The 27,673-nt window shown below is 39.6% G+C and overlaps 1 protein-coding gene across 1 annotated transcript in view; it reads left to right on the plus strand.

Annotated features, from left to right (window-relative positions):
* Positions 1-27,330, plus strand: part of MORC1 (MORC family CW-type zinc finger 1) — a gene marked incomplete at its 3' end in the record, with an annotated part of 191,442 nt that extends 164,112 nt beyond the window's left edge. The window contains exons 22-26 of the mRNA XM_082626190.1: positions 1,507-1,653; positions 9,542-9,629; positions 11,079-11,132; positions 23,462-23,656; positions 27,238-27,330. Coding sequence (XP_082482316.1) covers positions 1,507-1,653; positions 9,542-9,629; positions 11,079-11,132; positions 23,462-23,656; positions 27,238-27,330 — 577 coding nt within the window. The remainder of the gene's footprint in view (positions 1-1,506; positions 1,654-9,541; positions 9,630-11,078; positions 11,133-23,461; positions 23,657-27,237) is intronic.
* Between the last annotated feature and the right edge of the window lie 343 nt (positions 27,331-27,673).

Below are 27,673 nucleotides of genomic sequence, written 5' to 3' on the forward strand. Positions count from 1 at the left end.
AGAACTATTATTCAATTAAAACAATCTTAATGGGAGAATCTTATCAAATTCATTAGTAGTGGTAGTAATAATAAAGATGATTATAATAACATTGATAACGAGATACTGTCTGCTGAGCACTTACTGTTAGCAGGCATTGAGCTAAATTCTGTGTATGTATTATGTAATCCTCAGCACAGCTCTGTGAGGCAGGCACTATTATTATTTGGCAGAAGAAGAAACAAAGGTTCAGGGAGGAATCTCTGTGCTCTGGTGTAGTGCATTTTACCCTCCACCTCCCACCCCAGCACGAATTTCCAGCATTCCAAAAATGGTAATAAAAAAAAAAAACTTTAAAAATTGAAGGACTTCTTTAATAAAATTTCAGCATAAAGGAGGTTATAATTAATAGGCTTCAGACATTGTATGAGTGTTCTTTAACAGACAATTAAGCATTAGTTATAACACAGTGTTCTTAATCTTATATGAAGTATCAGCTGAAGTTAGGCAGTATAATTACTGACAAAGAACTGTTGACAGTAGAAGCATGTTCCATTTGATATAAACTATTATCCAATTTTTTTAAAAAGGTCCATACATTGTAAACATAGGAAACTCTCTAGAGCTGCAGTCTTAATTCATGGACGTTAGCATGAAGGGATTACTAAAATCTCCTTTCCACTTGACAAATAAGACCCTACGTGATCCGGCCCCTACCTGCCTGCCCAGCTTTGCCTCCCGTATTGCGTGTCCCCCAGCCCCTTGAGCTTTTTTGTTCCCCTGGTACTGAAAGCCTTGGGGCTCATTAACACACTACACACTGCATCCTCATTGTGAGCTCTTCTCCATGCTGCAGCCAGTTATCCTTTTAAAACATGTATCAATCAGATCACCTCACTCCCATGGAAGAAACCCTCCAGTGGTAGCACCTGCTCTGCTTAAAATAAACTCCAGTCCCCACCCCATGGCTAGTGCCTCTCATCTCCTCTCTCTGCCTCTTCTTCCTGTGCACTCCACCCTTGCAGCCCTGGCCTTCTCATGTGTCGCTCAACAGCCCTACCTTGTTTCTCCCCCAGGATCATTACACTTCACCTGGAACGCTCTCTTTCCACCAGATCTTGACTACATATTTTTTTCAGCTGACTTTGCTTTATTTCTGGACCTACCTTCTGTACCTACCTTCCCCCAGGCTAAAGTAGAACTTGGGTTTAAAAGCCTCTTTCAGCAAATAAGAGGCAAATGGTATATGAATACTGTTATTAAGAATAAATTACTGCCAATTCTATTTAATTGGGGCTACCCAAAAACCTTGAAACAAGATTTGTCAGGAATAAATAGTAATTCTTATACCTGAGAATTGATTTTATGTAACTACATAAATGACAGTGTTCAGCATTACATCTATGTCCTAGCTTTCATTTGTTGTGTATTAACATCTCATTTGTTGTGTATTAATATTTCTGAATTTATTAGTATCTAATGTGATTTCTACTTAGAAATTATAAACCTTGGCTTGTTTTTGCCCAGTATGCCAGTGGAAGATTTAAATTCAAGTTCTGGATACAAAGCCGGAGTGTCTGAGAGGTGTGGTTGTAAAGTTGCTTCTTCACTGACAACATCTTCTCAAAGCACATCTGTCAAGGAAACAGTAAGAAAACTGGCATCTAATTTAAGGTAAAGATACTTACTAGCATATTTCTACATGCTTTGTTGAATTTTCTAAGCAGTGACAACTCCTGTTATTTTTTTCTCTGTTGAGTGGTGATATTATTGAGAAAATTCAATAGAATGACTTTATGACTTGTCTCCTAACTGCACTGATCTAGATATAACGTGGGTGACATGTCTTTTGAAAGAGAACTGTTGTCACTAACTGCCCTCTTGTTACATGGTCCAGCAATATGGTGGATGTTAATCCTCTCTCCAGTGTAATAAAGAACCAGGATCTGTAAGGATAGAAGACAGGACAGAAAGGGCTATTAAAAAAAGATGAATGGTAGTGTATATATGTCCATGCCACTATCTCACTTCCCCCTCCCCATGTCCTTAAGTCCATTCTCTACGTCTGCGTCTTTATTCCTGTCCTGTCCCTAGGTTCTTCAGAACCTTTTTTTTTTTTTTTTTTTTAGATTCTATATATATGTGTTAGCGTTTGGTATTTGTTTTTCTCTTTCTGACTTACTGCACTCTGTATGACAGTGGGAAGCAGCCACATAGCACAGGGAGATCAGCTCAGTGCTTTGTGACCACCTAGAGGAGTGGGATAGGGAGGGTGGGAGGGAGATGCAAGAGGGAGGGGATATGGGAACATATGTATATGTATAGCTGATTTACTTTGTTATAAAGCAGAAACTAACACACCATTGTAAAGCAATGATACTCCAATAAAGATGTTTAAAAAAAAAACCCAAAAATGAACGGGGCAAAAAAAAAAAAAAAAAAAGAATTCTTACTGAATTTCTTCCTTCCTTCCTTCTTCCCTCCCTCCCTTTCTTTCCGTTCTTTCTCTTTTTTTTTTTCCTGTCTCACGAAGACCCTCATGACATTATGGCCTTCTAGAAAGTCTCTTTTTGTAGCTTTAGATACTGAACTTATTGAGGGAAACTGAGTTTTACTTTTTGGTTCAGTGTAGAATCTTAACATTTATGGACATGGTTAATGAGGGATTAAATGTCTGGATCTCAGTTCTCAAAGGATGGAGACAGGGAGGGCATAAAGTCCAAGGTTCAGAGTTTTTCCAGGTAGGGACCAATGATAGGAGGGGGCTTTACAGTCAAGCCAAAGAAGTTAGTATACAGAAGAGTGCTCTCAAATAGGTGTCATATGAGTGGGCGGGGGGCAGGAGCAGAAGCACCGCTAAATTAGTACAGCCAATAGGTTTGGTTGGGCTTCACAAGCTTTGAGGGGCCTGGGTGAGGTAAGAGGCTTCCAGCAGAGGGAAATACACAACATGCTCTAGCTGGAATAGTATTTTCCCTTAGGATGTTACTTTGACTTTCTGATCAGTGACTGACAAAATCTTCCTGAAGAAAGGAGTTGGCAAAGGATAGAAACGGGGAGGAAGAGAAAGTTAGAGGTGAGGCATATATATAGGGAGCTATGGCCCCTATGCAGGTCCAGGATAGGGTCTAGGGTCCTGTGTGTGACAGTAGACTGCAAACTACTGGAAGCCATAAACTCCATTCTGCAGTTGCCCTGGGCTTTATGGAAGTTTCTGTGGCAGTGTCTAGGGCTGCGGGGCTGTGCTTACATGGGTGAAGGCCCCACCCACCATCCTTTAGGAACACACCCCTAACATCCGTCCTGCCCTAGGAGAAAGGAGGATGCTCTTGTTATATTCAGGTGGATCCACCTGGGACTTTGCATCAGGACACATTTTCACTGATGACACTAGGGATCCAGAGACAAGTCACTGATCAAGGAGTGAAGCCAGAGTGCTGCATTCCTGAACAGTAAGTTCTGACTACCAGATCTGCACAGTGTCTGGGTTGGCAAGCTTGCACAAGCCTGGGAACGGGACAGAAGCAAGCCAGACCTCAGGGTTGTACGAATATTATGAGGTTGAAAAGGCCATTCATCCGGTGATCTGGATGGGTGTCAGTCTCATACTGCGGTGGCCTACAGTATAGTCCCTAGAAAATGGGATTCTCCAACCATCGTCTTGCCTTCTGTCAATGTTTGTCCAGACTAGTATGTAAGATCCTCATCCTTGATGTTCGGTAGCCTTAGGTTTGAATCCTGGTTTCTTACTCACTAGTTCTGAGATTCAGGCATGTCAATTGGTCCCTAAGACATGGTAGTATGGAAAAATTATATATCAGTATGCCTGTGTATATCTGAATAAATGTGTGCATATTATTAAAAAATGTATGGATATGACATGTCCAATGATTGGGACATTGCTTCAAGTGAACCAGGCTTTCTTGATGATAATAATAGCCACTATTTATGAATCATTATTATATTTTACACAGTCACCTAAGTGCTTTGTATACATTAGCTCCGTAGATAAACTTACAGGACTGGTATTATTTTTATTTATTTATTTTTTTTTAATGCTAAACTGAAAAAGAGAAACTAAGTAACACTCAAAATCACAAAGACAATTACACAGCTACTAAGGACAGGGCTCCCTGATTTGGAATCTCTTGCTCTTAATCACAGTGTATATATATACTCACACATATATATGTACATACTTACATATATACACACACACTTTTTGTAATATTCACTACATATACACACACAGACACCCACACATGCTTTGCTACTCTCTGCACTATGAACCTGGAGAGATTTGCCTGGTTGTGTTGCAGCAGAGTTTGGATGTACAACTGTGCATTATCATTTTCTTTATTTTTTCTTGGCTAATTTTTGTTCTGTCTCTAAGTGTATCATCTTTATTAATTTTAATGAGTTACATGTGATCAAAAAGGAGATAATCTGATTGAGTGTACTAAGGCTTTAAGGTACATCCACCTCTATAATTAGGCATCACTAGAAAATTTAAATTTCCCAGAAACCATCTCCCTAATGAACATGTAGAATCTTTAGTACTTGAAATCATCATACTATTATCAACTGAACACTCTGAAAGCCAAATGAAGTGATAAATAAGCTCCTTTCTGTACCAGCTTGAATTTTTTTGTGGTGATTGTTTTATAAAAATATTCAGTGGGAAAAGAATTGTACACAATGTGTACACAGCCTTGTGTACACAACACAAGGCTTTAACTGGAACAAAAGGAGCTCCTCGTTTACCAATTTTCTCTTTTGCCTTTGGCAGCATGTCATATGTTTTCTCACATTTCACCAGTGAAAACAGATTTCTTGTCTTCTTTATGTTTTCTTGCCTGTACTGCACTATTCTATTGTCTGGTCCACATATTAGTCCTTGTGTTTACTAGACTTTAAATTCCTGCAGGCATGAAGATTGTGGCTGGCCATGTACAGTGTGGAGGGGACCATGTTCTTTACACTCACAGTTGTTCACCAGACTTGCGTTGCTTGTTACAGATAAGAGAGCAGTCAGGCCCTTTGAATTGTGTGGAGTGTTCCCTCCACTTGGTTCACCTTGAACATGACATCATCCTTATCCCTTCCTACACTGCTAAATGGGCCTCTTCTATTAGATTCATGTTATAAATTAATAAAAAATAGTCATTCTTATTGGCCGTTTTTATCACCCGATTATGCTCAGTTTAACATTTTCCTATCTTGCATTATGTTTTGTTTTATGTGTATTAACTCCATTGAAAACAGATTGAATTTTCCACACTGTGTCCAATGTGTATTGGTAGATTTTCAAAAATAATTTTAGTTAAATTGAAAGGGATTAATGTAAAAAGCAGTGAATAGTACTACTGGATGTTAAAGTATTTTCAAATAATGGGGTGCAACTGAGTTGTGTGAATAAGTCAGAGGTAAATAAGGTAAACTGAGATCCAGATTGTTAAATTTTATCAAATGGTCCTAAATATTGAAGCAGTATCAAATCTCAGATCGCTTTCAACAACCACAACAACAATAACAATAATACTTTTATGCACTTACTATGTGCCAGGCACTGTCCTAAGGGCTCTGCATATGTTAACTCACTTAAACCTTAGAGCAACCCTATAAATAGATGCTTTTATTATCCCCATTTTACAGATGAGAAAATTGAGGTATGCAGAGGTTAAGTAATTTGCCCAGCATTACATAACTCTTAAGTGGTAGAGCTGGGATTTGAATATTGGCAGTCTGGTCTCATAGTCCTTACTCACAAATGCTAACCTATAATGCCTTGTTTTAGTTTATCGTTGTATATGTAAACTTGACATAAGTCAGGCTTCATTTATGTCACCTCTACAAAAGTGCAAACATGCTTCATGTTATCTTAACTTTTTAAAATACCAAAAATAAAACTTAAAAAGAAAGTCGCTTTTTACAGTTGGCTGCCAGTTACTGAAGCAAAAGAAAAGACCACAAAAATAAATAAATAAAAAAGCATTAGCAATTGAGGTCTATCAAAAACCAGGACCTGACTCCTGGTTTTAGAAAGTAGAGCCATGCCATTTCCATAGCCTTTCACTGGGTTGAAGGAGGGAGTTTCGCTCTACCTGAAGTAGGAGGCTTGCCCTTCTCCTTAGCCAAGACCAAGCTTGTTATTAACTATTTACTCTTTAAAAAGAACAGCAGGATACCCAGGAACCTCTGTGTATCTCCACTCATGTCTAGAGAGAGCAGAGTTATATTAATGCAAGAAAGATTTTTCTTAAGGAAAAATTACCCTGTTGAGAAAGGATATGACCATGGATTGAAAAGGAAATGGGCCTTAGCTGGACCTTTTCAAGGCTTGGTCATCATATATGGAGACAGAGCTGATTTAGTGTTGTAGCTCAGCTCGTTGAACTCTATAAAAATTTCCAACTCAAACTTGTAGATGTGGATATGGTTTCTGTAGGAATTCAACTGAAATGAGCATTATAGCAAGAACCTATTACAGTCCTGGGTACAAACAATAGCTCTGGAAGATCTTCAGGTTACTTATTTCTTGAATCCCCAAGAAGAGAGACAATGTTAATAAAGACAAATTCCTGATTTTATGAGCAAGTTTGGAGGTGGAACTATGAATAAAACCTCCAAGGGAAGAAGGGGTGTTCTTGGTAAGAAAAGACTCCCCTTGAATAGTAGCTCTTGGTTCTTAAGTCCCTCCAAAATACACAGTATCCACTTGGATACTCCAGACACCAGGTTATTCCTATAGTTCTGTGCTGAGCACATCCTTGAAGGACCTTTTGTGAATTAGAGGATCACTGTTTCTGTCTTAAAGGAAACCTGAAGTTTGAGGGTGGAGAGAAGTTTGATAATATGTACCCTCCTCAGGAACAAAAGAAGGTGTCATTGAAGAATTGCATCGAAGAAAGGGACTCAAGACAATAAATGAAGGAATTTTTAAAGAGTTCTTAAGCATCTACATTCAGCCCCCACATTTATGATTTTTGGTAGCTTACAGTTTTTAAGAGGATCTAACAGTTTTCCTGGATTAATTTTTCAGGAAAAGGAAAATGTGGAGGTCTGTGCGTTTGTGCTTAGAGACTACAGGAGCAGGATAATTTGTCTTCCTCTCCACTCAGTCTCGTGGGACAGAATCCCTAAGGGAAGAGCCGTTTAGCAGAAGTGAGATGGAGGAGAGAGTACAAAGGTGGATACTAAGGTCTTGGAGGGAGAGGGGCAAAGGAGAGTACAGGTGGGCGTGGAGATGAGGATCCTTAACAATTAGGGAACCAGAGAGGTTCAAAATAGGAATAGGTCCTCAATCAAAGAGCTTCCATAAAGATGACATGAAGTTTTGTATATGAAGCCTATAGCAACACTTAGCACATTTCCAGCACTTTATAAAGAATGGATGAATCTGACCAGGGTGCTCAATACCGTCAGAAAATACTCAGTTCCCCAAAATATAGTGCAGTTGGCCTGGCATTCTTTCTTCACAGGCTGTACCCCCCCTGCCCCGCACAGCTAGCTGACTCCTACCCTTCCTTTTTGGGGCTTCCCAAATACGAATTTGGGCCCCTCCTCTAGGTAGCCATGGTGCTGCATTCCCATTCTAGCTTCTGTCACACTGTATTGGAATAGTTTGCTTCCTTGTCTGCGTTCCCTACTAGGCTGAATTCAGTGCAATAAGAATGTATTGGGTTCCTAGCATGGGGCACGATGCCAGGCTCTGGAAGGTGCACTAGATAAAGGCTTTCTTTTAGTAGCGTTCAGAGAATGTCTGTGGAATTAATGAGCTTGAGGATATTGAGAAAATACAACATGATGAGCTACTTGTGACAAGTGATTCCAATAAAACCTTTACATAAAGTGTTTCACTTTAAAATAATCTCTCCTCTCTGTGTGTGTCTTTGTCTCTTTATCTGTCTTTAGAAATAATAGTACACACATGTGAGACATTATTCAGACTATAATGGTGTTTCATGTAAATTTTGATGTAGAGATTTCACAGACTGAGAATAATCCAGAACTAATTCAGAACTTTGTCTCTCCCCAACCTGCCCCTTCACCCTTTCCCACTCCCCACCAAATGCCACCACCTCCGAATATTTGTTTTTCTAGAAATACTTCCTTGGAAGATTGCTGATTAGCTCTAAATCTAAACCCCACAGAATTTATACTCACCATGAAAAGGACCCATACTCAGGACAAGTACAGGGGTTTCAACCCTGTATTGGAGGAAGGGAGGCTGGATTTAGGGGAAGAAAGAGGTGGTTTGTATTTAAAAATACCTCTTACCACTTCTCGACCAAACCTACCATAAACTTGACCACAGGCCTCCTTTCCCAGGGACTCCACTTGAAGCTTTTCTTTCTGTGCCATCTGATTTCTGCTCAGCTCAAATACCCAGAAGCCTTTTCTCATCCTGCCTCTTCCCTACTCATCTTCTTGCCAGCCAGGCAAATAATTCTGAGGACTGTGTGTGTGTGTGTGTGTGTGTGTGTGTGTGTTACATTTGATGTTGTGAAATACTGAGGATTTTTAACTTTTTGGATTGAATCTCCTTAAAATTACAAATGAATATTGCCACAAATAATATAATTAAAATACTAGGAATGTAAATTATATAAGAAATAGCTGTTTTATCCTTTGTGTGCCATGTTATTTTATAATTGAAAAATTTTGTAAATCCCTTGGGTAATATACATGAAGTTCTTGGAACACTTCAACATAAAACACTCTGTATACTTTTAAGATGTGGTAACTGTAAATTTCTAGATTTCATATTCTCCCAGGAATGAAATGTATGTCATCTAGGGGATTAATCCTAGAAAAGTCATCACACTAGAAGGGTGGGGTGCTCCTGCCTTTTGACAAAATGAAGCACCTGTCAGAACAATGACCATGGCTGTCTGGAAAGAGCAGGGTCCATGTATGATTTCTAGGAGTAGGCCCGGAGGCCCCGATGAAAGAATTACTCCAAAGAGTTAAGTTCTTTGGTTTTCTTAGGGAAAAAGTCAGTAAGCCTGTAGTCAGCCTCTTTTCCTCCAGGAATTTTGCAATGCTGACTTAGTTCTCTGCCAAGGAGAAATTCAAGTAGGTGCAAGGCTTTCCTGGACTGCTTGGTTATGGACGGGCATTGTGAGCTCATGCTTGCTTGCTTTAATAAACATTTTATTTTAAGATAAATGTAGATTCCTGTGCTGTTGTTAAGAAATAATACAGAGATATCCCCTGTACCCTTTACCCAGTTTCTCCCAATGGTAACATTTTGCAAAACTATAGAACAATATGGAAATTAGGATATTGACATTGACACAGTCAAGATACAGAAGACTTCCATCACCACAAGGATTCTTCCTGTTGCCCTTTTATAGCCATGGTCACCTCCCTCTCCCCAGCCAATGCCTTTTGAAGAACACTTTGATGCCAGTTATAAAAACAAACTATTTGGCAGGCACAAATGTTCATCTTTGCCAAGATATTTAACAAAACCCAGGAGATAGAGCCAGTTCGGACACATGAGCGCTGCATCTCTTTTCCTGCTATATTCTCATCTCTGCTGTGCTTATATTCCTAGGGAGATTCTTCTGTATTTTTTCCCTGAGTATTGTCTACCATCAGAACCTGGCCACATATCTCTGGAGGAACTTACAGCAAGTTTGGAGGCAAGCTGACTTTTTTTTGAACTTTGAGGGAATGACAGAACACCCTGAATTGAATCTTCAGTGAAGAAAAATGTAAAGGGTTACCAATGAGAGGACCTAGAATAGCTTAAGTGAATGAGGATGGGGATCTTTGTACTAAGTGGGTAACTCGGAATTAAAGCTGCATTGGAAACCAGCATGGCCAAGATTTAAATAAACTCTGGGAAGATTGTACAGACTGAGGGTATAGTCAGTCTCTGAGATGAAAAGAGACAGGATATAGTCCTTAACTTCTCTCCCTGCACCAAAAATAGTTCCTATCCCTTAGATACACTTCCTCAGCTACCTTTTATGAGGAACTGAGGCGAAGATTGGGTTAGAATCACTAAGACATCACAGGGAAAGATGAAGAAAATTGCCTTTACCAAATCTCCTTTCAGAGGCAATACTATATATGATGGGAAGGAAAACTTTGATCAGCAGCTACCTGGGGTGCACAGGGTGAGCCTGGCACTGGCCCACAGTGGGCGGTCCCTGAGCTGCTGAGTCACAGCAGGCTGTGGTGAAGCTGAGTGGGGGGTGCAGGCCTCAGGCCGCCAGAGCTGCTCACGGGACTGGAAGAGCCCCTCCAGGTACAGGAGGGTGGGGGCCTCCTTCTCCACCCTCATGCTCGGTGTTGCTTGTGGAAGGGATGGATACACATGAAAAGCTATCAGTGAAAAGAGCACCACACGATTAATTTGCAGAGGTGCCATATGTCTTCATCTGATCCTAGATGAAGTCCTACATCATTGTCTCTGCTTCTTCACCATCTACTCTCACCTCATTCTTTCCCGTGAGGCTTCTGACTCAGCAACGTCACTGGGACTGTCTTGTCAAACCACCATGACCACTGTGCTGACAAGTGCAGTAGTCACTGACCTGACCTCTGCAGCCCAGCTGACCACTCTCTCTTTCTTGAAGCATTTTCTTTATGTAGCTTCCATGACAACACACTTCTCATTTTCCTGCTTCCCTCCCTCCCATCCTCTGTGCTGGCAGCTCCTTCTCTATTTGGTTTCTAAATGTCGGTGTGTCTGAGGGCTTGTCCCTGGACCACTTTCTTCTCTCTATTAAATGTTGTTTCTAGGTGACCTCAGCTAGTCTCTGACTTTAAATACTATCCCACATGCCAGTGACTCTCCCTGGTCTATTTCTGTGGCGTCCCCATCCAAAATATCTAGACTCCAACGGCTTTATTATTTATCATTTACTTTTCCCTCACCTTGATTTTCTTTTTCATCTGTGAAATTTTAAAACCATGTTGTATAATATAATTAGACCCTGGCTTAAAAGACCCACAGCACCAATGTTGGCAAGTTCTAGGCTTTGATGCTTTTTTATACTAGGTACTTGCATGTTATAACTCTACTGTAGACAGCTCATTCCCTAAAAGTTAATATCCTGTTCTGTTATCATTTATGAAAACAGCTGGAGCAATGCCCAGAGCAGACAAACAAAAAGCTGAAAATGTGTTTCAACCAGGTAAGCTTCCTTTTAACGTAATCATTTATATTCTAAATGATCCTGTATTCCAAAGGAGAAATAATATACATTTCCAAATGTTAGGTTTGAAAGGAAATCAAATTTGCATTTGCTTATCAAGACTTAGATTAATCTGTTTGCATTTACTTATCAAGACTTAGATTAATCTGTAGCATATCAGATGCCGCAAAGCAACATCTTTTTGAGTTTTAAAGATGCAAATGTTTCCAAACCATAAAGCTTATGAAACACTTGGAGTAGGACTATATTTTGAACAGGAAACATGACATTCTGAGTCTTTAAGCAATAGGTTCACTGGATCCTCGAGACACTGTGCTAAATCAGAAATCTTTTGTACAAAAGTCTTTAATTATTTTGGACAATTTGATATCTCTCTGGGTTTTTAAAATTCTATCAACAGCTTTTTCAAGTTTATGAGTTTTCTATTTTAAAAGCAGCTATAAAATAATGCTAATAAAAGAAAGTAAAAGGAATTTTAAGAAATTCATCCATAGCCCCAAACCATTCCAAGATCACTGGTATTTTTTGGTGTGTTTCATTACAACCTTTCTCTCTGGGTAGATTTTTTTTTGTTTTTTTTTTTGTTGTTGTTGTTGTTTTTACAGTTTTCTTATAATACCGTGTATCTAGTTCTTAAAGATTTCCTGGGCAGCGGCAGGGAAGAGTCCATAGAGTCCTTCAGTTCTAGTAGAGAAATATCTCAAAAAATCATATGCCCTCAACTTCCTTAAATCACACTCAAGGGAACTGAGACTCCACGATGTGAAACTGGCCCAGCTAACACAGGGGACTAGCACTGGAGCCCGTACAGCCACTGAGGTTCCCAGATACTTCATGGAGGCCACACAGTCTAGAACTTTTCATGGCACCAGGATCAATATTGAGATGCTTAGGTCTCCGCTGACACTTCACCTGTGTTTGCTCAAACAGGTGCAGCAGCTGTGTCACCAGCACACACACTGGCATCTTCTTCCAAGTGCTTACGTTTACAGCCCTCTTCTGGAAAACGCTCATAAGGATATGCAAATCTGTAAAGACTGGGAGGTGAACGGTGCTCCCTGGAACTGTGCACAGCACAGCTGTAAGCACAGGCGCCGCCTCCTCTCTTTTGTGGGGAATGGAATATATTGGAATATTCATGTTTTATAAATGAAACAGAATTGGGAAGTAAGTTCCCCAAAGCATATAACTAGGCAAGCTTGAAATGAAAATTAGAACCTAAACTAGATTTCTTCCTAGAAAGGCTGTGTCACAAAGTGTTTGGATTTTAGGGTGTGCCTAAATGTAATACCCCTGTTGATATATTTGCCTCTGATATTTCTGCCTGAGTGCCTACTGGCCTGTGATAAGCAACTGGAAATGAAGGAATATTGTGGTTCTTAATTTCTCATCATTGTTCAACTGAAAAGTGAATTTATTTTCTGAGTAGCATTTTGTTGAAAGAGCAGTAATTGAACATTTTCATTGTGAAGACTTAATTGTCATTTCCTAATTAGAGTAAAAGACAGCTTTTTTCCAACATACTTTTGACCCTATTCTAGCACTACTATTATTTTTTTTTTTACTAGTATTATTTTCACCAGCAAATCTAACACTGTGACTGATTAGGAGCCACTAGCTCCAGGCACTACACTAGGCCTTTTATATATGTTACTTCAGTTACTTCTCACAGCTTGGGGATGTATAGGTGCCACTGTCTCCGTGTTAGTAATGAGGAAGTGGAGAACCAGAAAGATAACATTCCAGTGTCATGGTGCAAGTAAGTAGTAGATTCAGGATTGGAACCCAGATTTGTGCCACTCCAAAGCTCTTTTCACTACCTCATTTATTCCATCTCATTCTTATCCAGACTGTAATACTTCATCCTTATGATAAAGTTTGCAAGTATTACTTGCAATAGGTATACTACAGCTTCTCAGCCTATTGGCATAAAAGAATTATTGTTTACTTACTAGAGACCTTGACATTACATGGTGAGATGTATATGGGGAGATGCTGACAGTAAAATATGGTGTGGGGAGGGCATGTGGTAGGCAGGTTGTTTACTGTCCCACCGGGAATTGTCCCAACTCTGTCTGTGGCAGCCAGCTTGACAAATCACCAGTAAGGTTCCTGGATCTCTTGACACATCCTTATCTACTGGTTAGGGAACTCTGATTTAACTATTTACACTAAAAAACTTAGAAATTTGCTAAGAATTAGTTTATCATACATCTCAGCGTATCCAAGCTTATACATGTCCTTCACGTCTGTTTCTAAATGATATTTTTTCAGTGTCTACACTCAGTAATGGAGCCAAGTTGTTGGGTCTTGGAGGCCAGACTGAATAAGTGTTTATTCAAGGTGTTAGCACAGATGATGAGTAGAATCCTCGTCATGTTCAGGGCAAGTGGGATTCAAAGAAGCAAAGCAAGATAAACAGTCGAGAGACCATGAGTTCCTGTTGACATGGAGATGTTGCAAGCAAAATACAGAACAATTGGAATCATGATTTTCTTCACATGAAACTGGTCTTAAGGACTTTATTAATGATTAGTAGCTTTAAGTGGATGGTTATAAAAACTATTGAAATCATTTATTGCAATCCATGTAGGGTTAACTCTATGCACCTTGCTTTAAGGTGTGTACGTTTAATAAAGGGAGGACCCTTTGTAAGGCACAAACTTTTTTGGTCACCTCGCCCGGACCACATCAGCAGTGTCCATAACTATTAGAGTAGAAGATGATTCATGACAGCATTGGTGGTCCTTTGCAACCCAACCTGAACCACCATCTTTTATTCTTTCCTCTTGCAAGCCATCTGCTCCATCCAAAATGGAGTTGCTCCAACCTACTAGACTGGCCTGCCTCTGAGCATTTCCCCGTGCTGTCTCCCTGAATACTCTTCTCCACTCTCCCAGGCCACGGTTGGTCTCTGGAAATCCTGCCCACCCTTTGTACAGCCTGATCAATGCTACCTTCTACGTCAAGCCTACCTCCGTCTCTCCGTGTGAAATTAGGCTTGACTTCTGTGTTCTGAGAGAACCTTAAAACTCTACTTGAGCATTAATTAAATTTTCTGCCTTGTATTACAGTAGTTTCCTGTATTTTATTTTCTCCCAAACTAGATTATCGAATCCTTGAAATTAGCAATCCTCTCACATCCTAGCAACATCAATAAGTAGCTTTGGTCGTATGGGCCTCCCTGGTGGCGCAGTGGTTGAGAGTCTGCCTGCCGATGCAGGGGATGCGGGTTCGTGCCCCGGTCTGGGAGGATCCCATATGCCGCGGAGCGGCTGGGCCCGTGAGCCATGGCCGCTGAGCCTGTGCGTCCGGAGCCTGTGCTCCGCAACGGGAGAGGCCACAACAGTGAGAGGCCCACGTACAGCAAAAAAAAAAAAAAAAAAAAAAAAAAAAAAAAGTAGCTTTGAATGCATCTGGACCTTACTATGGTGCATTGATTCAAAGTTGATTGTTTCTGCTGTAGTGTCTGCCCACACAAACACATGCATATTCTTGTAAATAGGGTGCAAAATCTATAGATTTTGTAGTCCTGCCTTACTTTGTGCAAACTTATTAGGATTCTGGAGCTCCAGAGCTGCCAGAGCTCTGACTTTTTAAATTCAAGGCAGAAAATTAAAATCTCAGTTGAATATCCTTTCTTTCAAATCCTAATTCCATTCTGAATTAATGGGGTTTGGAAGAATTCCATTTTTGATCTGCCGCAAATACCACTACAAGAGTGAGTTCAACCAGCAGAACTAAGCCTCTCATCCTGTTACAGTTCTCTACTCACCTTAATTAAAATGTTAAAACAGGGCTTCCCTGGTGGCGCAGTGGTTGAGAGTCCGCCTGCCGATGCAGGGGACACGGGTTCGTGCCCCGGTCTGGGAAGATCCCACATGCCATGGAGCAGCTGGGCCCGTGAGCCATGGCCGCTGAGCCTGCGCGTCAGGAGCCTGTGCTCCGCAACGGGAGAGGCCACAACGGTGAGAGGCCCGCATACCGCAAAAAAAAAAAAAAAAAAAAAAAAAAATGTTAAAACAACCAGAAGTCCTTTTATATTGAGCTTTAAAAGTTGTCAAAATTGTTACCTTTTATAGAAACCTCATTGAGGTGTTAGCCTGAGAAAGGAGGAAGCATAAATCAGGAAACTGGCTAAACTGGCCGTTAGTGCTTGAAGGAAATATAGTTTGCTGGTTACAAAATAGTGAACGTTGAGAGACTGAATATGATTTTGAATGTAGCATGCTGTATAAACAGTCTTTTTTTAAAATTTATTTTTATTTTCTTATATAGCAGGTTCTTATTAGTTACCTATTTTATACCTATTAGTGTATACATGTCAATCCCAATCTCCCAATTCATCCCACCACCACCACCACCACCACCCCCCTACCACTTTCCCCCCTTGGTGTCCATACGTTTGTTCTCTACACCTGTGTCTCAATTTCTGCCCTGCAAACCGGTGCATCTGTACTATTTTTCTAGGTTCCACATATATGCGTTAATATACGATATTTGTTTTTCTCGTTCTGACTTACTTCACTCTGTATGACAGTCTCTGGATCCATCCACGTCTCTACAACTGTCCCAATTTCGTTCCTTTCTATGGCTGAGTAATATTTCATTGTATATATGTACCACATCTGCTTTAGCCAGTTGTCTGTTGATGGGCATTTAGGTTGCATCCATGACCTGGCTATTGTAAATAGTGCTGCAGTGAACATTGGGGTGCATGTGTCTTTTTGGATTAGGGTTTTCTCTGGGTATATGCCCAGTAGTGGGATTGCTGGGTCATATGGTAGTTCTATTTTTAGTTTTTTAAGGAATGTCCATACTATTCTCCATAATGGCTGTATCAATTTACATTCCCACCAACAGTGCAAGAGGGTTCCCTTTTCTCCACACCCTCTCCAGCATTTGTTGTTTGTAGATTTTCTGATGATGCCCATTCTAACTGGTGTGAGATGATACCTCATTATAGTTTTGATTTGCATTTCTCTAATAATTAGTAATATTGAGTAGCTTTTCATGTGCTTCCTGGCTATCTGTATGTCTTCGTTGGAGGAATGTCTATTTAGGTCTTCTGTCCATTTTTGGATTGGGTTGTTTGTTTTTTTAATATTGAGCTGCATGAGCTGTTTATATATTTTGGAGATCAATCCTTTGTCCGTTGATTCGTTTGCAAATATTTTCTCCCATTCTAAGGGTTGTCTTTTCGTTTTGTTTATGGTTTCCTTTGCTGTGCAAAAGCTTTGAAGTTTCATTAGGTCCCATTTGTTTATTTTTGTTTTTATTTCCATTACCCTAGGAGGTGGATCAAAAAAGATCTTGCTGTGATTTATGTCAAAGAGTGTTCTTCCTATGTTTCCCTCTAAGAGTTTTATAATGTCTGGTCTTACATTAATGTCTCTAATCCATTTTGAGTTTATTTCTGTGTATGGTGTTAGGGAGTGTTCTAATTTCATTCTTTTACATGTAGCTGTCCAGTTTTCCCAACATCATTTATTGAAGAGACTGTCTTTTCTCCACTGTATATCTTTGTCTCCTTTGTCATAGACTAGTTGACCATAGGTGCATGGGTTTATCTCTGGGCTTTCTATCTTGTTCCATTGATCTATATTTCTGTTTTTGTGCCAGTACCGTATTGTCTTGACAACTGTAGCTTTCTAGTCTAGTCTGAAATCAGGGAGTCTGGTTCCTCCAGCTCCGATTTTTTCCCTCAAGACTGCTTTGGCTTTTTGGGGTCTTTTGTGTCTCCAAACAAATTTTAAGATTTTTTGTTCTAGTTCTGTAAAAAATGCCATTGGTAATTTGATAGGGATTGCATTGAATCTGTAGATTGCTTTGGGTGGTATAGTCATTTTCACAATATTGATTCTTCCCATCCAAGAACATGGTATATCTCTCCATCTGTTGGTATCATTTTTAATTTCTTTCATCAGTGTCTTATAGTTTTCTGCATACAGGTCTTATGTCTCCCTAGGTAGGTTTATTCCTAGGTATTTTATTCTTGTTGTAGCAATGGTAAATGGGAGTGTTTCCTTAATTTCTCTTTCAGATTTTTCATCATTAGTATATAGGAATGAAAGAGATTTCTGTGCATAAATTTTGTATCCTGCAACTTTACCAAATTCATTGATTAGCTCTAGGAGTTTTCTGGTGGCATCTTTAGGATTCTCTATGTATAGTATCCTGTCGTCTGCAAACAGTGACAGTTTTAGTTCTTCTTTTCCAATTTGTATTCCTTTTATTCCTTTTTCTTCTCTGATTGCCATGGCTAGGACTTCCAAAACTATGTTGAATAATAGTGGTGAGAGTGGACGTCCTTGTCTTATTCCTGATCTTAGAGGAATTGCTTTCCATTTTTCACCATTGAGAATGATGTTTGCTGTGGGTTTGTCATATATGGCCTTTATTATGTTGAGGTAGGTTCCCTCTATGCCCACTTTCTGGAGAGTTTTTATCATAAATAGGTGTTGAATTTTGTCAAAAGCTTTTTCTGCATCTGTTGAGATGATCCTATGGTTTTTATTCAGTGTGTTAATGTGGTGTATCACATTGATTGATTTGCATATATTGAGGAATCCTTTTATCCCTGGGATCAATCCTACTTGATCATGGTGTATGATTCTTTTAATATGTTGTTGAATTCTGTTTGCTAGTATTTTGCTGAGGATTTTTGCATCTATATTCATCAGTGATATTGGTCTGTAATTTTCTTTTTTTGTAGTATCTTTGTCTGGTTTTGGTATCAGGGTGATGGTGGCCTCATAGAATGAGTTTGGGAGTGTTCCTTCCTCTGCAATTTTTTGGAAGAGTTTGAGAAGGATGGGTGTTAGTTCTTCTCTAAATGTTTGATAGAATTCACCTGTGAAGCCATCTGGTCCTGGACTTTTGTTTGTTGGAAGATATTTAATCACAGTTTCAATTTCATTACTTGTGATTGGTCTGTTCATATTTTCTCTTTCTTCCTAGTTCAGTCTTGGAAGGTTATACCTTTCTAAGAATTTGTCCATTTCTTCCAGGTTGTCCATTTTATTGGCATAGAGTTGCTCTTAGGATGCTTTGTATTTCTGCTATGTCTGTTGTAACTTCTCCTTTTTCATTTCTAATTTTATTAATTTGAGTCCTCTCCCTCTTTTTCTTGATGAGTCTGGCTAATGGTTTATCAATTTTGTTTGTCTTCTTGAAGAACCAGCTTTTAGTTTTATTGGTCTTTGCTGTTGTTTTCTTTGTTTCTATTTCATTTATTTCTGCTCTGATCTTGATGATTTCCTTCCTTCTGCTAGCTTTGGGTTTTGTTTTTTCTTCTTTCTCTAGTTCATTTAGGTGTAACATTAGATTGTTTATTTGAGATTTTTCTTGTTTCTTGAGGTAAGCTTGTATAGCTATAATCTTCCCTCTTATAACTACTTTTGCTGCATCCCATATGTTTTGGATTTTCGTGTTTTCATTGTCATTTGTCTCTAGGTAGTTTTTTATTTCCTCTTTGATTTCTTCAGTGATCTCTTGGCTATTTAGTAACGTATTGTTTAACCTCCATGTGTTTGTGTTTTTTACATTTTTTCCCCTGTAATTCATTTCTAATCTTATAGCGTTGTGGTCAGAAAAGATGCTTGATGTGATTTCAGTTTTCTTAAATTTACTGAGGCTTGATTTTGGACCCAAGATGTGATCTATCCTGGAGAATATTCCATGTGCACTTGAGAAGAAAGTGTAATCTGCTGTTTTTGGATGGAATGTCCTATAAATATCAATTAAATCTCTCTGGTCTATTGTGTCATTTAAAACTTGTGTTTCCTTATTAATTTTCTGTTTGGATGATCTGTCCATTGGTGTAAGTGAGGTGTTAAAGTCCCCCACTATTATTGTATTACTGTCGATTTCCTCTATTATAGCTGTTAGCAGTTGCCTTATGTATTGAGGTGCTCCTATGTTGGGTGCATATATATTTATAATTGTTATATCTTCTTCTTGGATTGATCCCTTGATCATTATGTAGTGTCGTTCCTTGTCTCTTGTAACATTCTTTATTTTAAAGTCTATTTTATCTGATATGAGCATTGCTACTCCAGCTTTCTTTTGATTTCCATTTGCATGGAATATCTTTTTCCATCCCCTCACTTTCAGTCTGTATGTGTCCCTAGGTCTGAAGTGGGTCTCTTGTAGACAGCATATATATGGGTCTTGTTTTTGTATCCATTTAACAAGCCTGTGTCTTTTGGTTGGTGCATTTAATCCATTCACGTTTAAGGTAATTATCGATATGTATGTTCCTGTTGCCATTTTCTTAATTGTTTTGGGTTTGTTTTTGTAGGTCCTTTTCTTCTCTTCTGTTTCCCACTTAGAGAAGTTCTTGTAGCATTTGTTTTAGAGCTGGTTTGGTGGTGCTGAATTCTCTTAGCTTTTGCTTGTCTGTAAAGCTTTTGATTTCTCCATCAAATCTGAATGAGATCCTTGCCAGGTAGAGTAATCTTGGTTGTAGGTTCTTCCCTTTCATCACCTTAAGTTATCATTCCACTCCCTTCTAGTTTGTAGAGTTTCTGCTGAGAAATCAGCTGTTAACCTTATGGGAATTCCCTTGTATGTTATTTGTCATTTTTCCCTTGGTGCTTTCAATAATTTTTCTTTGTCTTTAATTTTTGACATTTTGATTACTATGTGTCTCGGCATATTTCTCCTTGGGGTTTTCCTATATGGGACTCTCTGCGCTTCCTGGACTTGAGTGGCTATTTCCTTTCCCATGTTAGGGAAGTTTTCGACTATAACCTCTTCAAATATTTTATCAGGTCCTTTCTCTCTCTCTTCTCCTTCTGGCACCCCTATAATGTGAATTTTGTTGCGTTTAATGTTGTCCCAGAGGTCTCTTAGGCTGTCTTCATTTCTTTACATTCTTTTGTTTTTGTTCTGTTCCGTAGCTCTGAATTCCACCATTCTGTCTTCCAGGTCACTTATCTGTTCTTCTGCCTCAGTTATTCTGCTATTGATTCCTTCTATTGTATTTTTCATTTCAGTTATTTTATTGTTCATCTCTGTTTGTTTGTTCTTTAATTCTTCTAGGTCTTTGTTAAACATTTCTTGCATCTTCTCAATCCTTGCCTCCATTCTTTTTCTGAGGTCCTGTATCATCTTCACTATCATTATTCTGAGTTCTTTTTCTGGAAGGTTGCCTATCTCCACTTCATTTAGTTGTTTTTCTGGTGTTTTATCTTGTTCCTTCATCTGGTACATAGCCCTGTGCCTTTTCATCTTTTCTATCTTTCTGTGAATGTCGTTTTTGTTCCACAGGCTGCAGGATTGTAGTTCTTCCTCTGTATAAACATTCTTAATGTTGTACTGTATTAACAGTGCTGTCTTTTGAACCTTTTAAAAAATTAATTATAGATACACAGCAAATTATAGAATTGTAGAGAGCTCCCCTGTACCCTTTATCCTAGTTTTTCCAATGCTTATGTCTTCCATAATTGTATACTTATAGTACAACATCAAAAGCAGGAAATTGAAATTGGTAAAATGTGTGTCTTGTTTTATCACGTGTGGATTTGTATGGCCACCACCACTGTCAGGGTAGGAGCTCCCATTGCCACAAAAATCTCCCTGTGCTATCCCTTTATAGTCACACTCCACACACACAAACACCCCTAACCCCAGGCAACTGCTCATCTGTTCTCTGTCTCTATAACTTTGTCATTTGTGGGATGTTATCGAAGTGGTATCATACAGTAGGTGTCACTTTATGATTGGCTTTATTCACTCAACATAATGTCCTTCAGGTCCATTAAGTATATCAATCGTGTGTTCCTTTTTATTGCTGATGAGCAATACTGTTATTTTTCTAGGTAATATTATTTTTCATATTTTATAGTTTTAATTTTATTTGTTTTGGTTTGTTTTATTATTGTTGTTGCTTTTTACAAGAAAGTGTTTCCTGGCTATTGTTTAGGATGGCAAAAGCTACAAAATTCTAAAGTTCTGAAAACTAAGAACTATAATTGGCTGCTGACATCTGAACTGTCCGTGACTCTGTCCTCATTATTCCAGCTGTGTTGAATTATTTACCCTACTCTACCTTCAGGCTGTGGGAGATCTCACTTCCTGGGTTTGACAGAAGCCTCCACGGGAAGCACCTATGAAGCTTTTTGGAGGAGGTGGTTATTGCCTTAGTTTTAAGCCATCAACTTCTTTTAGGTTGAATTGAGCATGTTCAAAAAAGGATGCCCCTCCAAGATCTCAGAATGTAGCCTGCATTTCAAGGCAGGTTTGGCCCTCGTATTTGAAGTCACTTTGCTGTGAATTCTGAACATCTGCTGTCCTAACTCTTCACTATTTAGTGCCACGTGACAGGCGTTGGAAATAGAGAGGTGTACAAAACCAATTTTTTTTTTTTTTTTACATTGAGGTTACATTCCCGAGGGAAAGATAGATAACAAACACTTAAATAAAACATAAATAAACATGCAATGTGATGTGCCATAAAATAATTGGGTAAGGCCAGGGGATAGACAGTGATGGTGTGTTGGGAAAGGGGAGGCTATTTCAGATACAGAGAGCAAGGATTATCTGAGCCATGTTTTCATACTGGTTGAGACCAAAAGTGAGTCTTGTGTATATCTGGGGCTGAATCTGCTGAACAAAGAAAGCAGCAAGGGCAAAGGGCCTGTGGCAGGAGGGAGCTTGATGTATACCTGGAAGGGCGAGGCCTAGAACTCAGGAAATGAGGTAAGAAGAAGCAGAGCCAGGTCAAGGATTTCAGAGTCTAATTCCTTGTGCCCTCACACAAATATCCAGGCAGTGTAAGTCTCGAAAGAAATCTAAGATTTCTTTACGTGGCAATCTACAGATTTCACAATTAACTCTCACCTTTAATACAACACATGATACATATGTGTGAATGTATGTGTGTATATATATAAATGCACACATATATGGCCATTGTTTACCACTGTGGAGTGGTATTTGGCTCCCTGCTCCCAAATATTCCTCTCAGTTAATAGCACATGAATAGTATACATAATTGCAGGTAAATTAGTGATGTCAATCCAACTCAAATACCTTAAGTCAGAACTTTAATGCTCTTCTATTTAATGGAGACTCCACACCCGCCTCTCAACTCTAATAATATCTGTGCCTTACTTGGGGCACAATACATTTTCTCCCATAAAGATACAGTATTTACATACTTGTATTATCTCATTCTGTAGACTAGAAGCTTCTTGAGGGCAAAGACTGAATCTTACATATCTCTGCATCATCTATAATAAAATTCAGTGCCTCGAATCTAGGAAGTAGTTGGTGAATGTCTATTAAACAGAATTCAGTATACTTAAGGGGTTTTGTTTGTTTGTTTAAAGAATTTTATAGAAAAAGGAGAAATATGTGAGGTCAATGAGTGCTTAAAAGGGATGATGTGTCAGTGTTGGGGAAGGGCCTGCATGTATTAGTGAGTGTAGTGGAGGAGGGTGAAGGGGGACAGGGTGGACCCAGAAGACAAACGAGGCGACCTTACAATTTTCCTGGCAACCCAGCCTATTAGAATACAGAAATCTTCTTACTGCTGAAACATTCAAATGTTTATCAAAACAGGATTTGCCCTGTATCTCTTTTCTCAGAATATCCCCTGGCCCTCTCAAAATGTTGATACAGGCAATTAATGTCATTTTGAAATTGAAGCATTTGGCCACTCCATTACTTCTTTCTATTCTGTGAGTGTCTCAGGCGCAACACGAGCTCTCGGAAAATAACCAAGACTCTTGAATTAGCTAAAGGTCACATGCGTTAGTATATAACCGTACTCTTTACATCAGATTAGGGAACCCAAGGAGAGTGGCAGACTAGGAATTCCTCTTACTGTAGCTTCTGTGCTTTTCAGATGCTACAGACTTGAGTTATAAATCACACATTTAAAGCCCCAAGTGGCTGGACACTCTGTCGTCATCTATGAGTTACTGGTGCTGTGGTGAGTGGTCACAGGCACCTGTCCCCTTTGTGCCTTGAAGAATATGGTAGCCCTGGTAGGAGAACAAATTCAAGCATTACTAGGTTTATTCTTTATTCCAAAGCAAGGGTTTCTGAGCTGACCTTGGCATGCCTCTTTATATTATAGTTACTGGACTATTGTGCATTTTTCCTTCTTTCTCTTCCTCTTCCATCAGATTGTTAGTCCCTTAAGGGATCAACATATCTTAAATGTAGACCACCCATAGTACATACGTACAGAGTTGACACTTGGTATATATGTGTAGAATTGGAATATGATATTCTGCTATTAGGGAGGAAAGTAATATTTTAAAAATATACTAAAACTGTTTTTAAAACATTCCCAGATCCATAATGTTTACATGGTCCAATATGATAAAAAACTAAAGGAAACCATGCAATCCATTATCTGTGATGCAAACAGAAGAAGAGTGGTTAATGAAGTATCCCTGGGACAATGTGAAAAAAGAAGAAAAATCACTGAAGACAAACTGAATAATCTTCGTGTGAAACTGACGGTATTATTGCAGAAACTTCAGCTGGTAAGAAATGAAATTTTATTTGAGTAATAGGAACACATGTTGTGTAGAGAGCGCTGGGCTAGCTTCCTCTCCTAATGTCGTCATCCACTTATGACTTTGGACGAGTCACTTAACCGAGCCCTAACTCTCTCTTAATGGATATTGAAATCACAAATAAGTGAAATTTGAAAGTATAAATTAGAACACTGTTTTAAAGGCCTATTATTATTTCCCTTTAAAAAATCAGAAGCTTTGCTTGTGCTGTTGGTATAGTTCAATCATGCTGTCTCCTCAGTAGCATATTTCCAGTAGGAATTTTTTTCTAATTTTTTCAGACAACAAAATATTTTAATTTTTATCCTAATACAGAGGTTAAAAAAACAGACTCTTCTAATCTTAGAGGAGAGGTTAGAGAGGTTGGAAAATATCATGTAACTATGAATTACTGTTCTTCTTGTTTGTTTATATATTTGAATGCATAAAGAATTGGGCTTCTATGATAGATTGAGCCAGTGAGGAAAGACCCATCTTCTACTACAGCATATACAAATGCTGGGGAGAAAACATCAAAAATTAAAGTATATATATCCAATGTTGAAAAGTCTTTCTGTAGATGCTAGAAATAAATTGAGAAATCAACAGTGAGCCCAGGAACTATGACTGTGTTTCTCAGCTTTCCTTGGGGTATAAACAAAGGTTGTTGAGTGGGACTCCTAGGAAAGCTCCCTAAGAGGGGGTCAGAGAGCTCTCTGGGGGCCCGCAAGGGCAGGTCTGTGTCTGGAGCAACTTGGCATCATACACTCAGCACCCAGCACTTTGTGTTGCTTCCCCAGCACTGGTGATGGACACCTGGGCACTCTCTGGGCTGCCTCAAGACTAGCCTTTGGCTCAGTTTATTGTCATGGTAAACTGGAAGCTCCTTAGATATCATCTAGCCTGCTTTAAAAAAGTATATGGAGGGGCTTCCCTGGTGGCGCAGTGGTTGGGAGTCCGCCTGCCGATGCAGGGGACGCGGGTTCGTGCCCCGGTCCGGGAGGATCCCACATGCCGCGGAGCGGCTGGGCCTGTGAGCCATGGCCGCTGAGCCTGCGCGTCCGGAGCCTGTGCTCCGCAACAGGAGAGGCCACAACAGTGAGAGGCCCGCGTACCACACACACACACACACAAAAGTGGACTGATGAAATAAATTACGGTTTCTATGTTAAAAAAAAAAAAAAAAAAATCTAAAAAAGTATATGGAAATAGGGTCTGACAGGGAGAAAATTGTCTCAGGACCCACACAAAACTCAGACATATGCCCTGAGTCTGGAACAGGAGACAGGTCCTTCCTGGTCCATGCAGGGAGAGAGGGCAGGAGCTGTCTCCCAGAGAGACCTGCCTGGAGGCCTGGAGGACGGCTTTGCCCATGAAGGGGGTTGCGGAGAGACGAGGAAACTTGCTGAGCATCGGTATTGAACATGATGAGCATGGACTTTGAAGCCGACTGTTTGGTTTTCAGTCAGTGTGAGAGTTCATTGCTCTTTCAAAAACTATACATCTTTGGATTTTCTGGGATTTCTCTTATATAAAATACAAAATAAAAACACAGAAAGTATTTTTGATTAAGTATATAGCCAAAAGAGACGATCCCTCTCTTCTTGGGTGGTCTAGGCAACAGTTAAACTGTTTCATTATTAAAATTAAAAGGATGATTAAAGCTAACGGTTTTCACATAATGGTAATTATATTTGTCCTTCTGTCAACAGTACTGCCTAAGCCAATTTGTGAGAGTGGGATTTGAGTGGAGCTCCTTTGGGTTCTTGTGGCTGCAGAGGGTGGCGAATGTTTTTGCATGTAAAAGGTCTGGTGGAGCCTCACATGATAGGGTTTCAGTGATGACTGTTGTTTCACTAACAAGAACAACTAGAGAGACCAAAGAAGTTCTTTATCATAGTAACGGAATACCACTGTCTATCAAGAAAGTTCATAAAAATTATTTGGTTCTCACAATAGCAAATCTGTTCGGCTAGGAAAAACAAAATGAAAGAATAGTAGTTTACTCTTCCGTGTCAAACCCCTGGGTTCCCGCATAGTAGCCAGAGCAATTATACTAACTTAATTTGTTTTATTCACAAACTTTAGTAAAGAGGTGAAGGGCTTTAGCCCACAGAATGTGAAATGTTTTATCCAGTCTCATTGGAGAGGTACTCAAAAGGCTCCTGCCCAGATATGTTTACTCTCATCCCCCACTTGAAATTTCCATTTTCAGTGCCTTTAATTGCCCGAGCAACTACCAATGGAGTAGAGCAGACACATGAGATGCGGTGGAGCTGGAACAGACGGTTGGGGCAGCACATGAAGAACCTGGGGACAGGGCCTCCCTGGTGGCGCAGTGGTTGAGAGTCCGCCTGCCAATGCAGGGGACACGGGTTCGTGCCCCGGTCCGGGAAGATCCCCCATGCCACGGAGCGGCTGGGCCCGTGAGCCATGGCCGCTGAGCCTGCGCGTCCAGAGCCTGTGCTCTGTAACGGGAGAGGCCACAACAGTGAGAGGCCCGCGTACCACACACACACACAAAAAGAACCTGGGGACAGGATCAACCTGGAGTCCTAGAAAGAAGTCTAGCCTGCAGGGTAGAGAGCAGGAGCCAAAGGATTAGACCAGACTTAACAGGCTGAGAGCTGTCAGTGTCAGAAAGGGTCACACAGGGCATTCCTCGGGGTCAGTGAATATTTGGAAATCCTAGTGAATATCAGTATCATGGAAACCCAAACAGGGTCCTAGTTACAAAGCTGGGACTCAGTACAATTCAGGCTTGTTAGAAGACTGAGCAAACCTAGGGCAAAGGGAGCAAAGCAAAAACACATTTAATAGAACCAGATGAGGGATGGAGAAACTATGATAGCGCCAGACACTTATTGGAAACAATAATAACATTGGGATTATTTCTGAAAGGTCCTTCCTAAAAATTCTCCTGTCCATCAGCGCAGTTGGAGAATGAGGTGATCCCATGTTTGGGCCTGAGAGAGTGAGACTTAGGTCAGTAAAGAGGGAGCATTTGTCCAGCTGGTCATGGATCAAGAAGTTCAAGGAAGGAGAGCTTGAGATTACCCCAATGGAGAACTGAGGGAAAGAGAAAAGGGGACAGATCAGGGCAGCAAGCCAAAGGTTGTGGGAAAAGTTGCTGCAGAGGAAAAAGGAGAAACAGAGAAGTCAGAATATGCCTACCCGTCTGTTTTGCCTCTAAGGCTAAAAATTCATGAATTTTAAGATGGAAGATCAGAGCCTATAACAGAAAAATGAATGAGGGCAGGGGCTTTAGGAATATGACAAGTAATTAAATAGAAGGGGGAAAAAAAAAACCCAAAAAACACAGTTGAACTAATTTCCACTAAAGAAGAAGAAGAAGAAGAAGAAAAAAAAGATTCAAGTTCCTAACCACTTGTGAGCATAAAATGAGATTAAATGCAAAAACATTTCAAAAGGTTAAAAGCATTATTCAAATGCAAACTGGGTTTTGTTGCTACATGAATCATAGGGAAGACTGGTCCGAGGCCACCCAGATTACAGGAATAAACCCTGTAGCTTCTTCCCCTCCTATGATTGTTGCTTCTCTTTTCCAGGGCGGTCCAGCAGGAGACCTGGAGCAAACTGACACTTATTTAGAAGCTCTGCTTAAAGAAGATAATCTCCTTTTTCAGAAGACTTTTAAATAAAGTGACTGCAGGTACAGAACACAATCTTCTTTCAGAAAAAAAGGAAAGTACTTCTCAAAATTAAAAGAAAAGACATTCCATTTTTTAAAATGCTAATAAGAAAAAAAGATTCTTAAAAAAAAATCCCCTCTGCACTTGTTATTGTAAAGTTCATCTTGTTTAACAGTAAGAAAATTTTATGTTTTAGAAATGGAGACTGGTTTACAATTTGTATGTTTCCCTGTTCTATTCCCTAACTCTTCCTGTTCTTTCAGAAACCATTTCTAGAGTTCTTTAATTCCTGTGAGCTGCTAAGAAAGATGGAAATAGCATTTAGGCTTAAATTTTGTTTTCACTAAAAAGA

Source organism: Mesoplodon mirus (assembly GCF_964341445.2).
Source record: "Mesoplodon mirus genome assembly, chromosome: 6".
Taxonomy (NCBI): domain Eukaryota; kingdom Metazoa; phylum Chordata; class Mammalia; order Artiodactyla; family Ziphiidae; genus Mesoplodon; species Mesoplodon mirus.